Raw genomic sequence first — 18477 nt, 5'->3', positions numbered from 1 at the left:
TGTGAAATCCATCCAGCCTGTGTTTCATGAATTGCCAAGTATCGTTCATTTCATCATCTGCTCATTAATGGAATCAGATTTTTTTTGGGGGGGGGGGTTGTACGAGAATATAGTTCCACTTGGGCAAGTGTGCATTAACATTAATTTGCACACACACACACACACACCCCAAACTAAAAAAGCAAGTCCACAGAATCCACGTGACTCAGAAAAAGCCTGGCTGCTGCAAAATCTGCAGGTCAGATTTGCAAAAAAAATAAAAAAATGAACTCATTTGAATATGTTGCGGATTTCTCTGACATCCTTACAGAGAAACACTCTAAGCAGTACAATGCAGATAAGAACATTAGAAGAATCATAGAATAGTAGAGTTGGAAGGGACCTATAAGGCCGTTGAGTCCAACCCCCTGCTCAAGGCAGGAATCCACCTTAAAGCATCCCTGACAGAAGGCTGTCCAGCTGCCTCTTGAAGGCCTCTAGTGTGGGAGAGCCCACCACCTCCCTAGGTCATTGGTCTGATCTTGCTGGATCAGACCGAAGGTCCATCTAGTCCAGCACTCTGTTCACACAGCAGCCAACCAGCCATCGACCAGGGACCAACAAAGCAGGACATGGTGAAACAGCACCCTCCCACCCATGTTCCCCCACAACTGGTGTACACAGGCTTAATGCCACAAATACTAGGGGAGCACATAACCATCAGGGCTAGCAGCCATTGACAGCCTTCTCCTCCAGGAATTTATCCAACCCCCTTTGAAAGCCATCCAAACTGGTGGCCATCACTACATCTTGTGGTAGTGAATTCCATAATTTAATTTAGATCTGCATCTAAATCACTGTCTTGTATTGCACCCACAATTGCTTTAATTGCTCGTCATGGTGCACATACAACCACTGCCTTCTTTTTTGTGGAGCACACACAAATATTCTCAAATGCCTGCTCAGGACACTTATCCATGACAGCAAAAATGCCATTTTAGCATTGGGGGTGGAAAATTACAGGTATTCACAGCACCTCTTACAAGCATGTCTCTGTAGCACAACACAGAAGCCCTGCAGGCCTCCAGATCCTTCCAGACACGAAGTGGCCGTGGTTCTTACCTCATAATGAGCCACGCGCTGAGATTCCGATATTAGCTGAGCGCTGCACACTTTGCAGTAGCTTTCCGTGAATAATTCCTGGTCAATATCCGATGACTTCATCTGCTTGCGGTGACACAAACAAAAACAAACATATAATTAAAATTAAAAGTGATGTGAATCATTGTCGCCGCTGCATTGGCACGGAATTGCGGCAGAAATAAAACAGCATTTCACAATGATCCATGAAACGAGCTGAGCAAATAACTTTTCTGGGGGAAACTTGGAGATAAAAGTCAAAATTGTCATTACAATTGAATTAAGCTGCATCAGAAGAAAATCTGTGCAATTAGGCAGAATGTAGAATTGTAGCCTCCCAGAAGCCATCAATCTCAGGAGAAATTGCAAATAAAGTCGGAGGTACAGACTGGAGCCCTTGAACAGAGTGAAAATGAAAATGCACTTAAATCCAAAAGTTACGTTTTTCATCAACTCACCCCTGAATTCAAGATTGGAAAATGTGCCTCTTACCACTCAAAGAAAGACTCCACATTTACCCCTCAGTGCTACATGTCAGAACAAACATACAGTCAGAAATTACAAGAAGTTTCACGTTTGGGTTGCTAGATCTCAGGATTTGACTTGAAGTGCCAGGATTTTTGTGGCCATCTCAAAAACTACCAGACATACATGAAGGGCAGTGGAGGCTGTCGGCTCCGATGTCAGTGGGGTGGTGAAGCCATCCCGGGTTTCAGTCAGAACTCGAAAGGAGTTATCCAAGGTGCTTCTGAAGCTTAGATAGCTCCTGTAGAGTTCTGACTGGATCTGACTGAAACCCGGAGTGGATTCACTGTCCCACAGACATTGGAGCCACCAGCCTCTACTGATGAAGGGGCTCCCCATAAGTAAAGGTTATTGGGCCAATGTTATGCCTCTTCACCTGGGTCCATCCCCTGTGTAACTGAACCCCACGCACACAGGGGATGGAGCTAGGTGAGCAGGTACAATGTCAGGTGCAGGACTGCTATCCTTCTGTCCTTTGAAGATGTGGAGCCCCTTCTTATAGAGCAGGGCTGCAGAACCACCAGCTTATGGGATAGATCTAGCATTCCTGGGTTCTCTGGAGCACTTCCCCTGGCTAGGGATGTCAGAGAAATCCACAATGTAACCAAATCAGTTCAGATTTTTTGACTCCGACCTGCAGATTTTGCAGTGGACTGGCTTTCCTCTTGTTGGGTGGTTTCTGCGGAGTTCTAACTTTTGTGTATTTTGCGCAAATTTTGTCGTAGGAAAATACACAAAAGAATTAAAAGTGGTCAAAAATGTGCATTTCCCATTGAGGCTAAAGAGTGAGAATGTGTATTTTGGGGCAATTTGCACATTTGGGGGCAATTTTGCATTTCACATGTGGGAATTTGCACATGTGGGAATTTGGAAAAAAAATATGATTCTGTAGGTGGGTGGCTAATGGAATGAAAGACAATTGAGAATCTGCAAAACGCAGGCGGAATGGACAGTGTACATCCCTACACTGATCATTTGGTGGGTTCCCCACTTTTGCACCAATCCTTCCCCATTCTAAAAAGTCGAAATGCTACCAGAGGTACGACCTTTAAGCTAAAATATCCCAGTATTTTGGCCTCACTGCTTTGAATTTGGCTCAGTCGTCTCTCTCTCTCTGTGTGTGTGTGTATGTGTGTGTGAATGTGTGAATTAGGGTGGCCACATTGCCCAAAAAAGAGGACAAAATCGGGCATGGATTTGCATAACATTCACACATGCTAATGCATATGTATAGATGCAAATTCAGAAATAATTACTATACTTTAAATGGAAATTCCAAACATCTCACCATAGTGGGGGAGATGGTGAGCTGTGTATCTCCTTAATCGGCTGCCTGGTGGTAAATCGTGCTGGGGAACATTAAAGCCTGTGCCGCTCTCCTTTTGGGAGGGGGGTATCTTTACACTGGACTTAAACTAGGCAGCCCTTTAAATAAAGGGCTGTACTCTGCTAGTTCTCCAAAATACAGAACTGTCCTCTATAAAATTGGACCACTGGTGCAGGTAGATAATTTTAGACCCAGGACATAATGGTTTTGGGACAGCCACTTTCATGTGCTCTTCTGTTTTACTTCAGTTGTGAAGCACAGAAGTGAAATGTCTCCCCCCACCCAGCCCAGCCCAATGGCCCTTCCATGCATCTACATTCCTTCTGGGTTAGAATGTCGGCCAGCTCTGCTCAACAATAATAATACTTCGAGCTGTACAAAATTGCATTTGAAGCTCACTTAAATCAGAGCGCTGTCAGCACTACAGGGATGGCATTGAGTTTGCTTTGCTTCCTGGTTGCTCTCATCGCCTGGCTCTGGTCATTTGGGGGTGGGGTGGGCTACAGGACTTGGACTTTTATCCTACGGTGTACTGCTAGCTGGACCTCTGAGTAGGACACTGGGCCTCCCTAGAGCAAATAGAATGGGAGAAAGCATTCTCAGTCCTGCCTGAGAAATGCAACCCCAGTCCAAAGCATGTTTTCTCAGAAGTAAGTGGTTTTATGCCCCCAGAGTAGCTTTAAGAACATCAGAAGAGCCCTGCTGGATCAGACCAAGGGTCCACCTAGTCCAGCACTCTGTTCACACAGTGGCCAACCAGTTGCCCACAGGACAAACAGGACACGAGTACAACAGCACCCTCCTGCCTATGTTCCCTGGCAACTGGTATACATATGCTTACTGCCTCTGCTAGTAACTGTAGCATATAGCCATCAGGACTAGTAGCCAGTGAGAGCCTTCTCCTCCAGGAATGGATAGCCCTTATCCATCTCTGTGATAGACATTGCCGAGAGAACTCTTATGGAGGTGGGGAGGGAGGGTTGATTCTGTGAGAAACATTTCCCCAATACAGTGAGGAGTTTCAACTCAAGTAGAGGTTATAATGACTTGCAAGTTTACTTACAGGAGGTGTTCTCAGAGGAGCATGGCCCCAAATAAGTGACAAGAAATGCTGGATAAGGACGTCCTTACATTTGGGGCACACCCCCACACACCCACTTCCTCCCCTTACCTTCTTTCTTCTGTGTGAATGGTAGCTTAATAAATAAATAAATAAGAGAGAGCCCACGCGCACGCGCGCACACACACACACACACACACACACACACACACACGGCTCAGTAGCTTGCCTGACCCCAAGCACCTGCAAAACCAGCTGTCTCTTCGGTGGAAGCGGCTGGACAGACGATGTCATGCTCCCCAGTGCATTTTGCTTCAGGTGGTGCTGCACGAAGCAGATGCCGAGGTGCCCTTTTCAATTCCCATTTCATCTCGCACTCAGGTAAGCCGTCTTGCCAGGAAGACAATCTGGCACAGGGGGAGGGGGGTTGTTATTCCTTGGCCAGGGAGTCCTATTTGCCCACAAGACTGGACCAATAGTTCCTCTCTCATTTTTCACCTTCTACGACTTCTGCTTGAAGATTTACCTCTGCTGCTGCCATAAGAATGTGTGTAGGTCGCTCTAAGGCCCCCCCTCCACCTAATTTCCTTGAATGAGTTCAAATCTCCAGGGCCCGATGAACTGCATCCTAGAGTAATGAAGGAGCTAGCAGAAGAACTCTCAGAACCTTTGTCTATTATCTTTGCAAAATCATGGATGATGGGTGAGATGCCAGACGACTGGAGGAGGGCTAACGTCCCTATCTGCAAAAAGGAAGAACCTGGGAACTACAGACCAGTCAGTCTGACATCCATCCCTGGGAAAATTCTTGAGCAGATTATAAAGAAGTCAATCTGTAAACACCTTGAAATCAATGCGGTGATCACTAGAAGCCAACATGGATTTGTCAAGAACAAGTCCTGTCAGACAAATTTGATCTCATTTTTTGATAAGGTAACCTCCCTTGTGGACCGTGGGAACGCTGTGGACATCATATATCTTGACTTCAGCAAAGCTTTTGACAAAGTACCACATGACATTCTGATTAACAAACTAGCTAAAAGTGGGCTAGATGGAACAACTATTAGGTGGATTCACAGTTGGTTACAGAATCGGACTCAAAGAGTACTTATCAATGGAACCTTCTCAAACTGGGGAGAGGCAATGAGTGGGGTACCGCAGGGCTCAGTCCTGGGCCCAGTGCTCTTCAACATTTTTATTAATGATTTGGATGAGGAGGTGCAGGGAACGCTGATCAAATTTGCAGATGACACAAAATTGGGTGGGATAGCTAATACACTGGACGACAGAAACAAACTTCAAAGTGATCTTGATAGGCTGGAGTGCTGGGCTGAAAACAACCGAATGAAATTTAATAGGGATAAATGCCAAGTTCTCCATTTAGGAAATAGAAACCAAATGCACAGTTACAAGATGGGGGATACTTGGCTCATCAATACTACAAACGAGAAGGCTCTTGGAATTGTTGTCGATTGCAAGCTGAATATGAGCCAACAGTGCGATATGGCTGCAAGAAAGGCAAATGCTATTTTGGGCTGCATTAATAGAAGTATAGCTTCCACATCATGTGAGGTACTGGTTCCTCTCTATTTGGCCCTGGTTAGGCCTCATCTAGAGTATTGCATCCAGTTCTGGGCTCCACAATTCAAGAAGGACGCAGACAAGCTGGAGCGTGTTCAGAGGAGGGCAACCAGGATGATCAGGGGTCTAGAAACAAAGCCCTATGAAGAGAGACTGAAAGAACTGGGCATGTTTAGCCTGGAGAAGAGAAGATTGAGGGGAGACATGATAGCACTCTTCAAATACTTAAAAGGTTGTCACACGGAGGAGGGCCAGGATCTCTTCTCGATCCTCCCAGAGTGCAGGACACGGAATAATGGACTCAAGTTAAAGGAAGCCAGATTCCAGCTGGACATCAGGAAAAACTTCCTGACTGTTAGAGCAGTGTGACAATGGAATCAGTTACCTAGGGAGGTTGTGGGCTCTCCCACACTAGAGGCCTTCAAGAGGCAGCTGGACAAGCATCTGTCGGGGATGCTTTAGGGTGGATTCCTGCATTGAGCAGAGGGTTGGACTCGATGGCCTTGTAGGCCCCTTCCAACTCTGCTATTCTATGATTCTATGATTCTAAGGATTATCCCAGGGAAATGAAGGGATCATCTCTGCCTGCTCCCGGGATCCCCTGTGTGTCATTTGGATGCACAGGGATGATCCTGGGACAATCCCAGGATAAATGGCTGGTGTAGATATGCCCTAATATTGGCAGCAGCACCTATAGAGGAAGCAAAAGGGTGGGAAATCAAGTCGAGATATGCAGTCCAAGGACGGCATACCAGTATTTGGCGAATAGCACTCGCCAGAAAGCTTACTCATCACAGTGAGCGAGCAACATCATTTCATAAATGTACGGTTTGCCATTTATGACTTTTATTAACCAAAAAATAAAATAAAATAAAAATTCAAACCTCCTGCCACAGAAAGATCATTTTTTGTGAGCCACCCAGAGGCCACCCCACTATGGGGCAATATAGAAATTTAATAAATGAAATTTTGGAGAGACGTAATGTCTTAAAAGTGTCTTCAGATTTCAATATATTACCTTGTGCCACTCTTTCTGTCTAGTGTAACTTTGGCACTACAAAACTGAATGTGAATGTTGAAACAGTATAATAAGCTCCTGTAGTCTAAAGCATTGTTAAACTTTTTGTTTATATATATATATATTCCAAATGTTATATCCAGAAATCACCGATGAAAGAAATGTATTTACAAATACCACACAATTAATTTTCTTTCCAAAGTTCAAGTTTACAAAGGCAAGGTAATCAGGGCATGTTTCACCTTGAGAAGAGCAGGCTGAGGGGAAACATGATAACACTCTTCAAATACTTGGAAGGTTATCACACAGAGGAGGACCAGGATCTCTTCTTGATCATCCCATAGTGCAGGACCTGGTATAACAGGCTCAAGTTACAGGAAGCCAGATTCCGGCTGGACATCAGGAAAAACTTCCTGGCTGTTAGAGCAGTATGACACTGGGACCATTGACAGAGGGAGATGGTGGGTTCTCCCACACTAGAGGCATTCAAGAGGCAGCTGGACAGCCATCTGCCAGGGATGCTTTAGGGTGGATTCCTGCATTGACTTGATGGCCTTATAGGCCTCTTTCAACTCTACTATTCTATGATTTTATGAGGGTGGGGGTGGTTAAGGACTGCAGTGAGCAAGAGAAGAGCAAAAAGAAAAAGGAGATTAGGGCATAAACTGATTAATCAATCAATCAATTAATTAATAATATGTCCATACTCAACTTACTTCTTGGAATGCGTTACAAGGGCACACAGATAATAATACGTATAATGAGTGCCATGGTATCACATCAAAATGCAACTGAAGTTCTGTGTGCTTTTATTCAGGGATATGCCCCTCTGAACTCAGTTGGAAAAGCTGCTAAGTGAGTTTGCAAACAGGGAGCTATAAATAAGTTTGCCAGCTGAGCAGTATTCTGGGCCCCTCCGTTAGGCAAAAATGGAGAAACCGGTGGGAAATGTAGGCTCCCGTTTTATGGCTCTGTTGTATTGCAAGAATCTTAAGACACCAGAGACATCTTCTTAAACACTCCTTTATTCTCGGCCTAGACTGCAACTACAATTTTAACAAACACACTCCAATCTTCCTGACTCCACCCCTTTACTTCCTCTTCCTCTCAGCTCCCCTCCATGCCTCTCCTACAACTCCCTGTTTCAAAGATAGGTTTGTTGAGAAGGACCCTCCCAAAAAATATTAGTGGCAACACTATTTGGTGCATTCTGTACTAAGGAACCCAACAGCTAATTGAGAAAGAGAAGCGCCAAGTTCAACCCTACCAAGAGGCCATGGCATCTAATCTGGAAGTCTTGTTCCACAATCTGTGTATGTATGTTCTGTGTTTTAGGATTTTAAATTTTGTATACTCGTTTTAATCTTAATTTTAGAATTTCTGTAAACCGCCCAGAGAGCCCTGGCTATGGGAGCGGTATATAAGTGCAATCAATCAAAGTCTGTGTCCCTGACTTCCTCTTCCATCTAACTTCCTGTGTGTCTCACTTAGTTCTACCTATTGATACACTCCCAACATGCAATTCACCTACCACAATACCACATATCCCCTTTATTTAAACACAATAACTTTTCCCCACCCCAGTACATAACAGACTAGCACATCCCTGCAAACAACATAATACAACTTTTATCCTTGAGTCAATAACATTGTTAATTGCTGCTGATGTAATTACTTAACATAGTCTTTAGCCCATGCAGGCTGTTGTCTAGTGCACTGAGGACGTTGATCCGGCAGGGGTCTTGGTTGGCTATTTTGAGCAAAGGGCAACACCCTGGAGTCATCAATCCCAACTAGGTGCCCATTCGTGTCGGTAACTGGATCATACTGACTAGGAGCCAGATTCCTGGTCTGCCATCTCTGTCCATTTGTAGATGAGTCAGAATAAGCATGAGCAAGATAGCGAGCATTCCATATACGGCCATCGGATAGTTTATAGGTGTATTGTCCTACCCTGTCAAGTACCTTCAGGGGTAAAGTGAATCTTTGTTCTCCTTTCCGAATGATTCCTGGTTTCTTCACCGGTACAAATGAACCACATTGTATTCCTGGTTCCTTGGCGCCATAACGGTGATCTGTATAAGTCTTATACTTTTGTTGTTTCTTTTGTACTGTTTGCCTCACATCCAATTGCAGGGAAGTATCTGGCTTAAGCATTTGTAGTCCAGCAACACTAAGCGTTGTGTGCATCTCCCTCCCATGTAATAGTTCAGTTGGTGACTTCTGTGTTGTGGCATGCCTTGTGGCTCTATATACTTGTAAAAACTCTGTAATGAAAGGTTTCCAAGCCTTACTTTCCAAATCAGCTGTTTGTAGACTTTCCTTCAAACTTCTATTAAAACGTTCTATCTCTCCATTCGCCTGTGGATAATAAACTGATGAACGTCTGTGTTTAATATTCCTTTCTGACAGGAAAGTTTCCAACTCTACAGAAGTAAATTGGGTGCCATTATCAGAGATCAGTTCCTTTGGATCTCCTTCTCTACTGAAAACTGAAGAGAGGAACTTGATAACTGTAGCAGAAGTAGCATTTGGAGTAAAAGCCACTTCAGGCCATTTACTGAAGTAGTCTATAAGGGTAATGGCATAACGACAATCAGCAGGGCCCTTTTCAAATGGTCCCACAATGTCAATGGCCAGCTTCTCCCAGGCTGAATCAGGCAGTGGAACAGGCTGTAGTGGAGGGACATGCGTGGTTGCTGTCTTGTCATGAAGTTGGCAAGTCACACAAGATTTTATAGCAGCCTCCACCTGCATATCCATTCCAGGCCACCAATATAAATCACGCAGTCGTTGCTTGGTTCGTACAATCCCTTGATGTGTATCGTGGGCTAGTTGTATCAGTTTTGCTTGTAATTCTGGTGGAACAATGAGACGATGAGTACCCCGGATCACTAAACCTTCATATAAGGACAATTCCTCATGAATCTTATAGAAAGGCAACAGGGTCTGATCCACATTACGCACATTGTGTGGCCATTTCCCCATGAGGTAATCCCGTAGTTTGCATTGCACTGGACAGGACAAGCAAGCAGCTTTAAATTGCTCCTTCGAAATCGCTGCCAGAGCAGATGCAATGGATGCAATCACCTCTGTGTCCTCATCTTGTTCACTCTCTAAGGATGGCAAAGGTAGCCGGGATAAACAGTCTGCAGTAATGTTCTCAGTGCCAGGTCTGTACTCCATTTTGTATGTAAAAGCTAACAATTTAGCAGACCATCTGGTAATTCTCATTCCTGCCCTCCCCAAACCTTTAGTTGTAAGCAAGGTTGTCAATGGATTATGATCAGTACGCAATGTGAATGAACGACCCCATAGATACATCTGCCATTTCTCTGTAGCCCATACACATGCCAGTGCTTCCTTTTCAACTGTAGAATATGATCTTTCTGCCCCTTGTAATGTTCTGGATGCAAAAGCAACTGTCTTTTCAATGTTGTCTCCATGGATTTGGGTAAGTACAGCCCCAAGACCATAGTCAGGGGCATCTGTAGTCACAATGGTTGGTAATGCTGGGTCAAATAAGGACAATGCTGGACTATGTACAATCAGTGATTTCACTGTCTCAAAGCTGGTTTGTGCAGCCAATGTCCACATCCAGGGTGTAGATCCACGAAGCAACTGACGTAGTGGTTCTACTACAGATGCATAATCTGGCACAAATTTTGCATACCAAGATGTAAGGCCTAAGAAGGAGCGCAGTGTTTGGATATCTTTAGGTGGGGGGGGGGCTTCTATAACTGCCTTGACATGGTCAGGATCAGGTTTCAATCCATTTTGTGATATAATATGTCCAAGGAAAGGTAACTCCTTCTGTCTGAACACACACTTGGAAAGGTTCAACTTTAGTCCTGCATCTGTTATACACTGCAAAACAGTTTGTAGATGTTTGTCATGTTGTGCTTGGGTCTGTCCAAATACAATGATGTCATCTAGATAGCACTGGACCCCTGGCTGATTCTTAAGGATCAGAGACATCATCTTCTGAAAGGCACTGGGGGCTGATGCTAAACCATATGGGACACGTTTAAAATGAAACAAGCCCTCATGGGTGATGAATGCCGTGAGATCTCTACTGTCCTCATGTAATATGACTTGATGATAAGCACTTTGTAGGTCAAGGGTGGAAAATAATGTGGCACCCCGCAGTTCAGTAAAGACTTCTTCTATGTGAGGGAGTGGGTGGCTATCAACTACCACTGCCTTGTTTGGCTCCCTCAAGTCCACACACAGACGGATATTTCCTGTTTTCTTTGTAATCACAACAATTGGGGAAACCCACTCAGAAGAATCAATAGCTTCAATGATGTCATTCTGTACTAATTGTTTTATTTCCTGTGATACAGCGTCTCTCACAGCAAATGGTAACCGGCGTAGTTTCTGTTGTACTGGCCTTACATTGTGTTTAATTTTAACTTTGTGAATGAAGCCCTTTGCACAGCCAAAGTCTTCCTCAGTTTTGTGAGCTATTATGGTTGCAAGCGAAGTATGAACTGTGGTAGTGTCAGGTGATATTGAGGTGATAGTCCCATTAAGTACTTGCATGCGTAGTGCAACAAAAAGATCTCTGCCCAGGATGGGTGTTCCCTCTGGTACAACGTAGAACTCAGCTACCACACAATTTGTCTCAAATTCTACTTTTGTTGATACACAACCCAGAACTGAAATTGGATTCCTTGAGTAACTTATAAGACGCAATTTAGGTGCTGTAAGTGGTGAGCTACTGAAGTATTGCATATAAATAGCCTTGGGCAGAATGGAGACTGCAGAGCCTGTATCTAACATCAACTCAATGTCCTGGGAATTCTGTACTGTAGGGACAGACATTCTAACGATACATGTAATTCTATCCACTGTAGTAGCTTCAGCAAGGTCTTGCAGACTTAAAACAGTAACTTCTGGTACAGCAACTTCACTTATAGACTGTTGAGACTGGGCACTCCGGCATACTCTGGCAAAATGTCCTTTCCTTTTGCACTGTCTGCACTGAGCCTCCCTTGCAGGGCAGTTAGCATAATTTGCTATATGTTGTGTTGATCCACAACGATAGCATACCGTTAGTGCAGATTTTGAGGGCTGTGAGCACTTTTTTGCACCATCTTTGCAGTTGACCAAAGGCCTAGGGACTGTTTGGAAAGGCTGCACAGCCTGCACTGGTTCTATCTTGTCTTGATCCATTAGCTTTGCCTCTGCCACTGCAGTTTCTATCTGCCTGGCAATTGTCATGGCTTTCTGCAAGCTAAGATCAGTTTCTAGTAGGGGTGTGCACGGACCCCCCGCTCTGTTTCACTTGCAGATCCACGATTTTCGGAGCGGGCCGCTTCGCCCCACCCCCGCTCTGCCCACTTCCGCTCCGCTCCGCTCAGAGCTCCGGATCCGGATCGGAGCTCCGTTTCCCCCCCCATAAGCTTGCATTGAAAGCTAAAAAATTATACAACTTTTTTTCTGTTCAAGTTAGAAACCTCATGTTTGGCACCATGACACCTCATGGGGGTATACACATGCACGCCAAGTTTCAAGGCAATCCCATCATCCCCTGATTTTGGGGGAATTTTTGAAAATCGGGCACCCCATTCACACCCCTTGGGATAGCTCTGTCAATTTGCATGTTAGAAACCTCAAACTCGGCACCATGACAGCTTATCCATGTGTCCACATGGACGCCCAGACTCAAGGCAATCCCATCATCCCCTGATTTTTGGCGTGGCTTAACTCACCCCAAATTGTCCCATTCTACAACTACGTCAATTTGCAAGTTAGAAAACTCAAACTTAGCACCATGATAGCTTATCCATGTGTCCACAGGGACGCCAAGTTTCAAGGAAATCCCATCATCCCCTGATTTTTGGGGAATTTTTGAAAATCGGGAACCCCATTCACACCCCTTTCCATAGCTCCGTCAATTTGCACGTTAGAAACCTCAAACTCGCCACCATGAAAGCTTATCCAGGGATACATACGCACGCCGAGACTCAAGGCAGTCCCATCATCCCCTGATTTTTGGGGAATTTATGAAAATCCAACACCCCTTTCCATAGCTCCGTCAATTTTGCACGTTAAAAAAACCCCTCAAACTCACCACCATGAAAGCTTATCCAGGGATACATACGCACGCCGAGACTCAAGGCAGTCCCATCATCCCCTGTTTTTTGGCAGGGCTTAAACCTGCAAAATTTGGAACTTCCAAAACTCCAAGTGAGCGCAGGAAGGACTTCTCCCCTGAGTCAAAGCCACACACACACAACATCCCTGCAAGGTGGGCAGGGGAGGAGGGAGGGAAGGCAGGCAGGCATGCAGCTGGCATTTCTGGGGGCATAAGGAAGTGAGCCAAGGATAAGCCAGTAATGCATATAAAATGGAATAAATAAATAAATAAATAAATAAATGAAGGAGGGGTGGAATTATAAGCAGCAGTGTTGCTGAATAAACAACAAGAAGAACTTTTTTAAAAAGGCTATATCTGTCTTTTACCAGCAATAGGGGGACGTGCCCAGGGGAGGGGGAAGCAGCTGCCAGTTCAACTCATGAAAGCCATTGCTTCACCACAAGAGCTCTGAGAAGTAAACGCTCACTTCAACTCATAATAGGCATCGCTCCACCACTAAGAGAGAAGTAGAACGCTCACTTCGACTCATGATAGGCATTGCTCCACCGGGTTACTCTCTTTGGAAGGCTCTGATGGCCTTCAAGTACAGGAGAGAGTGGGGGCACGTCCACAATGAGATGCCCTAGGGGAGCTCATCCCCTTGCACCACATCTTTTCAGTTGTTCCCCAAAGTTAGGGTGGGTAGCAGTGCTGTGTTTCTATCTCTTATTATTGGCTTAGTATATGATTTCAGGTTGTGTTTGTGCATTTGGTGGGGCTACTGTGTTAAAAAACACTGGGAAAAGTCTGTTCAGATGAAGAAAGAGAAGTTTCCCAGAATCCCAAGTTTCCCGTTTTGCCTATGCCCTCCTCTAACTTTGGGATCATGTGATCATGACCGGGAGCTGACTCTGCCCCTCAGCCCTTTGAAAAAGGTATTTTTCCCGCCGATTTTTTAAAAAATTCTAGTGCGCGACCCGCACCACGCAGAGAGGTGAGAGTAGTCTCAAAATGACCCCCTTCCACGACTCTCTGTGCACAAGAATTTTCAGAACAATAGCTTCAAAATCAACCTAGTTATCCCCAATTCTTTTCCTCAATGCAATCCTATGGGCGAAAACCGCCGTTTGACCCGCGCTGTCCGTTTGTTTACCCGATTTTTAAAAAATTCTAGCACGCGACCCGCACGATGCAGAGAGGTGAGAGTAGTCTCAAAATGACCCCCATCCACGACTCTCTGTGCACAAGAATTTTCAGAACGATAACTTCAAAAACAACCCAGTTATCCCCGATTATTTCCCGCAATGCAATTCTATTGGCGAAATGTTTTCAAGATGGCGATCGGAGCACTCCGCCTGAAAGAGGAGCTCCGAAAAATGGGCGCTTCTCTTCGCCTTGCTTCTAGGGGTCCGTGGTCCGCTTCTACTCCACCTCTGGGTAAGGCGGAGCAGGCCAATTCGCTACTGCTTCTCCGCTCCTAATCGGAGCGGAGCACATGCCTAGTTTCTAGCAACAGGCGTTCTCTGATGCGAGGCATCACTGTCTTCTCCACCAACTGATCCCGAATCATTTCCTCTGCTATATCTCCAAAATTACAAGTAACAACCATTTCCCTCAAAGCAGCAATATATTGATCTGTAGTTTCTCCTTGTTTCTGTCCCCGCTGGCGAAATTTATAGCGTTCTGCCACAATATTAACTTTAGGCACAAAAAAGTTCCTTAAAGCAGCCAAAGCTGTCTCATATTTATTATCCACAACAGGTAAATGATAGAAGATTCTCTGAGCTTCTGCTCCCAAGCAGTGGATGAGTAATGCACACTTCCTTGCCTCTGGAAGCTCCCCATCATGAATAGCCAGCACATAGGTATCAAACATTCTAATCCAAGAAGTAAAGGGAATCACTGGCTCACCCGGAGTTTGGAGGAAAGGTGGTGGGGGAGTCAAAGGTAGAAGAGCCATCTCACCTTCGTTGCCAATTTGTTGTATTGCAAGAATCTTAAGACACCAGAGACATCTTCTTAAACACTCCTTTATTCTCGGCCTAGACTGCAACTGCAACTTTAACAAACACACTCCAATCTTCCTGACTCCACCCCTTTACTTCCTCTTCCTCTCAGCTCCCCTCCATGCCTCTCCCACAACTCCTAACATGCAATTCATCTACCACAATACCACAGGCTCCTTCACTGTTCACCAGCATTCCCCAACCTGTTGCCCTCCAGATATTCTGAAATCCAACTCCCAGCATTCCTGACCATTGGCAATACTGGCTGAGGCTGATGGGCCTTAGAGTCCAAATCATCTGGAGGGCACCAATTTGGGAAGGCTGCTGTTCATCTGTATTATCCTCACCCACCATCACCAGCACCACTAATATCACTCCGGTAGGGATGGATGAATCTTGTCAATTTCACTTTCTGCTATTTTTGTCAAGTCCTCATCAAAAAATGAACCAATCAAAATCCCCACCTCCTGCACTTGCCAAATTCAATAGTTACAGCTCTTCCAAGCATAGTGAGGAGCACACAGTACCTGCCTGCCATTGGAGGTGTTACCAGAAAGAAAGAGTTCAGTACCACAACTTCGCAGGGATTCCAACCCAGAATTTTAAGAACTCAACACTCAAAGCCCTCAAGCTGAATGGGATAATCTGTCAGTTTCACTTGCTCCCACATTCAAAGTTTTTTAGATCTACAGGTCTTTCTGTTCTGTTTACAAAGAATAATAATAATTTAAAAAAACCCAGAACTGAACAAAAACCTCCTCTACAAATACCCATCACTCACCCTAAGGGACTCAGGGTAGCATTGATAAAATAACACCTCATCTCTTGGAAAGCACTTCACATGGCCACAATCAGCCACCCACTTCACACACACTAGGGTGGCCATGTGTCCTCTTTTACATAGGACCACCCTTGATCCCTTAATTGAAGTCCAATGTCCCTGTCCAATTCTGGTTGAGAGTAAGGCTGTGCATTGCCTCGTGTCCAAATCTGGATTCCCAAACTGAAGTGGGCCGATTCAGCCTGCCTTGGACTGAATCCAGATTGGGCCAAAGCAGTCCACAGTGGGTTGGACAAGGCCCAAAGTGTTTCAGGTCACTTTGGCTCAATAAGGGGCGATGGTGAGCTGCCTTCCCACAGGACTTAACTGACCCAGCTGGCAGCCGCCTGTCTTCGATGAGAGCAGCCATTTTTAAGGAAGGTAGCAGCTCTGTCGTTTACTAATTCTAGTGTTCAAACTATGGAAATGGCACTTTATGGCTGCCGTAGTTTGAATGTTAGTTCTAGGAAACAACAAAGCCACCATCTTCCTTAAAAATGGCGTCTCTCATGGAAGATGGGTGGCTGCTGCACAAGTCAGGTAAGACCCACGGGTGGGTGCAGAAAGTGGTTCACTGGGTTCAGGGGGTAAATGGGGAGTCCGATAGACACCCAGTCAGCTTCGTGCCCGGGAACCTGCAACATCCAACCCTCTTCGGATGTCCAGATCTTGCTTCGCATGTGGAACCAAAGTGGATCAGACTGAGCCTGAAGTGACCCAAGGCAGAAAGGGGCTGGTTTGGAAGCTCTGAATTGCCCTCCGAAGCAGATCTGGGGGTCCCTGCACAGCCCTAGTTGAAAGAACAGTTGCCTATCAATAGCTAGCCCTTGAGAAGTACACTGAAGTGGAAGGCAAGACTTCCCCTCTATGATGAACAGGACTGTATTTGTATTTAAATGGTAATAATAACCTCTAAATTTGCACCTAGATATAACAATTAACATAGAAATTGGTGTCCTCTTTTCATAGAATCTCGATGGCCTACAAGGCCATCGAGTCCAACTCCCTGCTCAGTGCAGGAATCCACCTCAAAGCATCAGATGGTTGTCCAGCTGACTCTTGAAGGTCTCTAGTGTCTTCAGCAGGGGCTGGAAAGAAAACAACATTGGTGCCTGCCTTGCATCAATAGTAGGTGTGGGCAAACTCATCCTCATCCAATTTGTTGGACACTCGTCCTATCACTAGTCGAGCCACCTGAGCTTCATTTGAGAATTGTCTCAGCCATCCACCCTCATTCCGAAATTGGGCATTTCTGGAGCCTCCATTGTGCACAACAATGGCGGCTCCAGAAATCGTGCAACTCTCCTCTTGCGTTGATGGCAGCCATGCAGGCTCCATTAAAGCAGCAGGGGAAATGTGCAGTTTTGGAACCAGGGTGGACACCTGCCAAATGGAGCATTTGCACCTTCACCCTTGCATCAATGGGGCCTTTACAGCCGCCACTTCTGCAGCGGGGGAAGTGGGTGGCCAGCTGTCGCGTGCTTGAGTGCAGGTCCGCAAAGGCACCATGGATGCCTGACTAGGTCTGGGGCTGGTGGATGCAGGAGAATCCGTTAGACTCTTGGACTCAGTCGGGTGCTCACAATCAATAGGCAGGGAGTATCACAGAGAAGGAGCCAGTATTCTGAAGGCTTTACTCTGATGTCCAGGCAGAACTACTGGGAGCATCACATCCAATGACCTCGGCCATTGGGCAGGCTGTTAAGAGAGGAGGCCCTCTCTCGGTCTGATGTCTTGCTCACTCATATAGCCAAGCCTATATTTTTTCAATGTGATATGCACTAGCAGGGCCGGTGCCTGACTATTTTGTACCCTAGGCAAGGTGAGCTACTTTCACACACATACACACCCCAAAAAATGCCAACTTTGATTTTTAAGAACATATGTTTCCTAGAAAAAATAAGAAGCCCAAAACTTGAAACTGCTAAATTTATTTTAAAGTGCAAGAAATACATCATGCCAATTATTGCAAACAAATTGGAAAGGAACATCTATGGGTCTAAAATGCATTATCCAAATCATCCCCCAACTCACACACGTGCACACACACACTCAGCAGCATCACTCACTCCAAACAAACTCACGCATGAACACATGCATTCACTCAAAGACCCCATGCACCCCATTCACCCATACATTCTCTCTCTCTCTCTCTCTCTCTCTTTTCCAGGCACGTTCCGGAAGTCCGAACATGGAGCCGCCCCACCCCCACCCCAGCGTCCCTGGCTTCACTTCGGCTGGGAGGGCACAGGGCGCCATCTCGCCCACCCAGGCCCAGCTGAATCCTCGGGCCGTGCCAGCTCATAGTCAACGCATGTGAGTGCTGCGCTGTTCCCGGCGCCCCTCTTAGCTTGGTGCTCTAGACGGCCACCTGAGTGGCCTCTATGGTAGCACCGGCCCTATGAGCTAGAGAAGAGTGAGCCCTATCCTTGGATTGGGATTTTTTTCCAGGTTTCCCACAGCACGGATAGGAGGAAAACCCCAGGGCATTTTCCCGAGCTGATCCAAGGAGTTGGGAAAGAGTTCTTCTCCCTGTCACCCACCAGCCCTCAAACATGCTCCCTTCCCGTAAACATGATGGTGGGAGCAGTGATGTTGAACAGGAAGGAAGGAAGAGAGAGGGCTATTTTCCATCCTTCCCCTCCCCTCTCCTCCCCTCCCCTCCCCTCTGCATCAGCCCATCATGTTACTAATAGAGTGAGGAGGCACAGGGGATGATGGAAGGTATGGTTCTGCCCAGGGATCCTGACATTGAAGGGCAGCAGAGATGGACAAAGTGAGCTGGGATTTCACCTCCAGCCCAGAACAAATTTATTGATTTATTCCTCAATTTAAAAGGCTCCAGGGTGACTTACTACCATGCAGACCCTTGATATATCACACAAGGAAAAAGGGATTGGGAGGCAGGAGGGGGAAAAAATATATCCACAGGCCTG

At 45.7% G+C, this 18477-nt stretch overlaps 1 protein-coding gene across 2 annotated transcripts in view; it reads right to left on the bottom strand.

Annotated features, from left to right (window-relative positions):
• Positions 1-18477, bottom strand: part of ZMAT4 (zinc finger matrin-type 4) — a 258917-nt gene that overhangs the window by 186148 nt on the left and 54292 nt on the right. Inside the window, exon 2 of one of the 2 annotated variants that reach the window (XM_063138888.1) lies at positions 1102-1206. In XM_063138888.1, the coding sequence (XP_062994958.1) occupies positions 1102-1203 (102 nt within the window). In that variant the 5' untranslated portion in view covers positions 1204-1206. The remainder of the gene's footprint in view (positions 1-1101; positions 1207-18477) is intronic. The other variant, XM_063138887.1, reaches the window with a different exon arrangement.

The sequence above is a fragment of the Elgaria multicarinata genome, chromosome 12, assembly GCF_023053635.1.
Source record: "Elgaria multicarinata webbii isolate HBS135686 ecotype San Diego chromosome 12, rElgMul1.1.pri, whole genome shotgun sequence".
In the NCBI taxonomy this organism is placed as follows: Eukaryota; Metazoa; Chordata; class Lepidosauria; order Squamata; family Anguidae; genus Elgaria; species Elgaria multicarinata.
The sequence above is the reverse complement of the archived record's forward strand: the minus strand, read 5'-3'. Positions and strand labels throughout refer to the sequence as shown.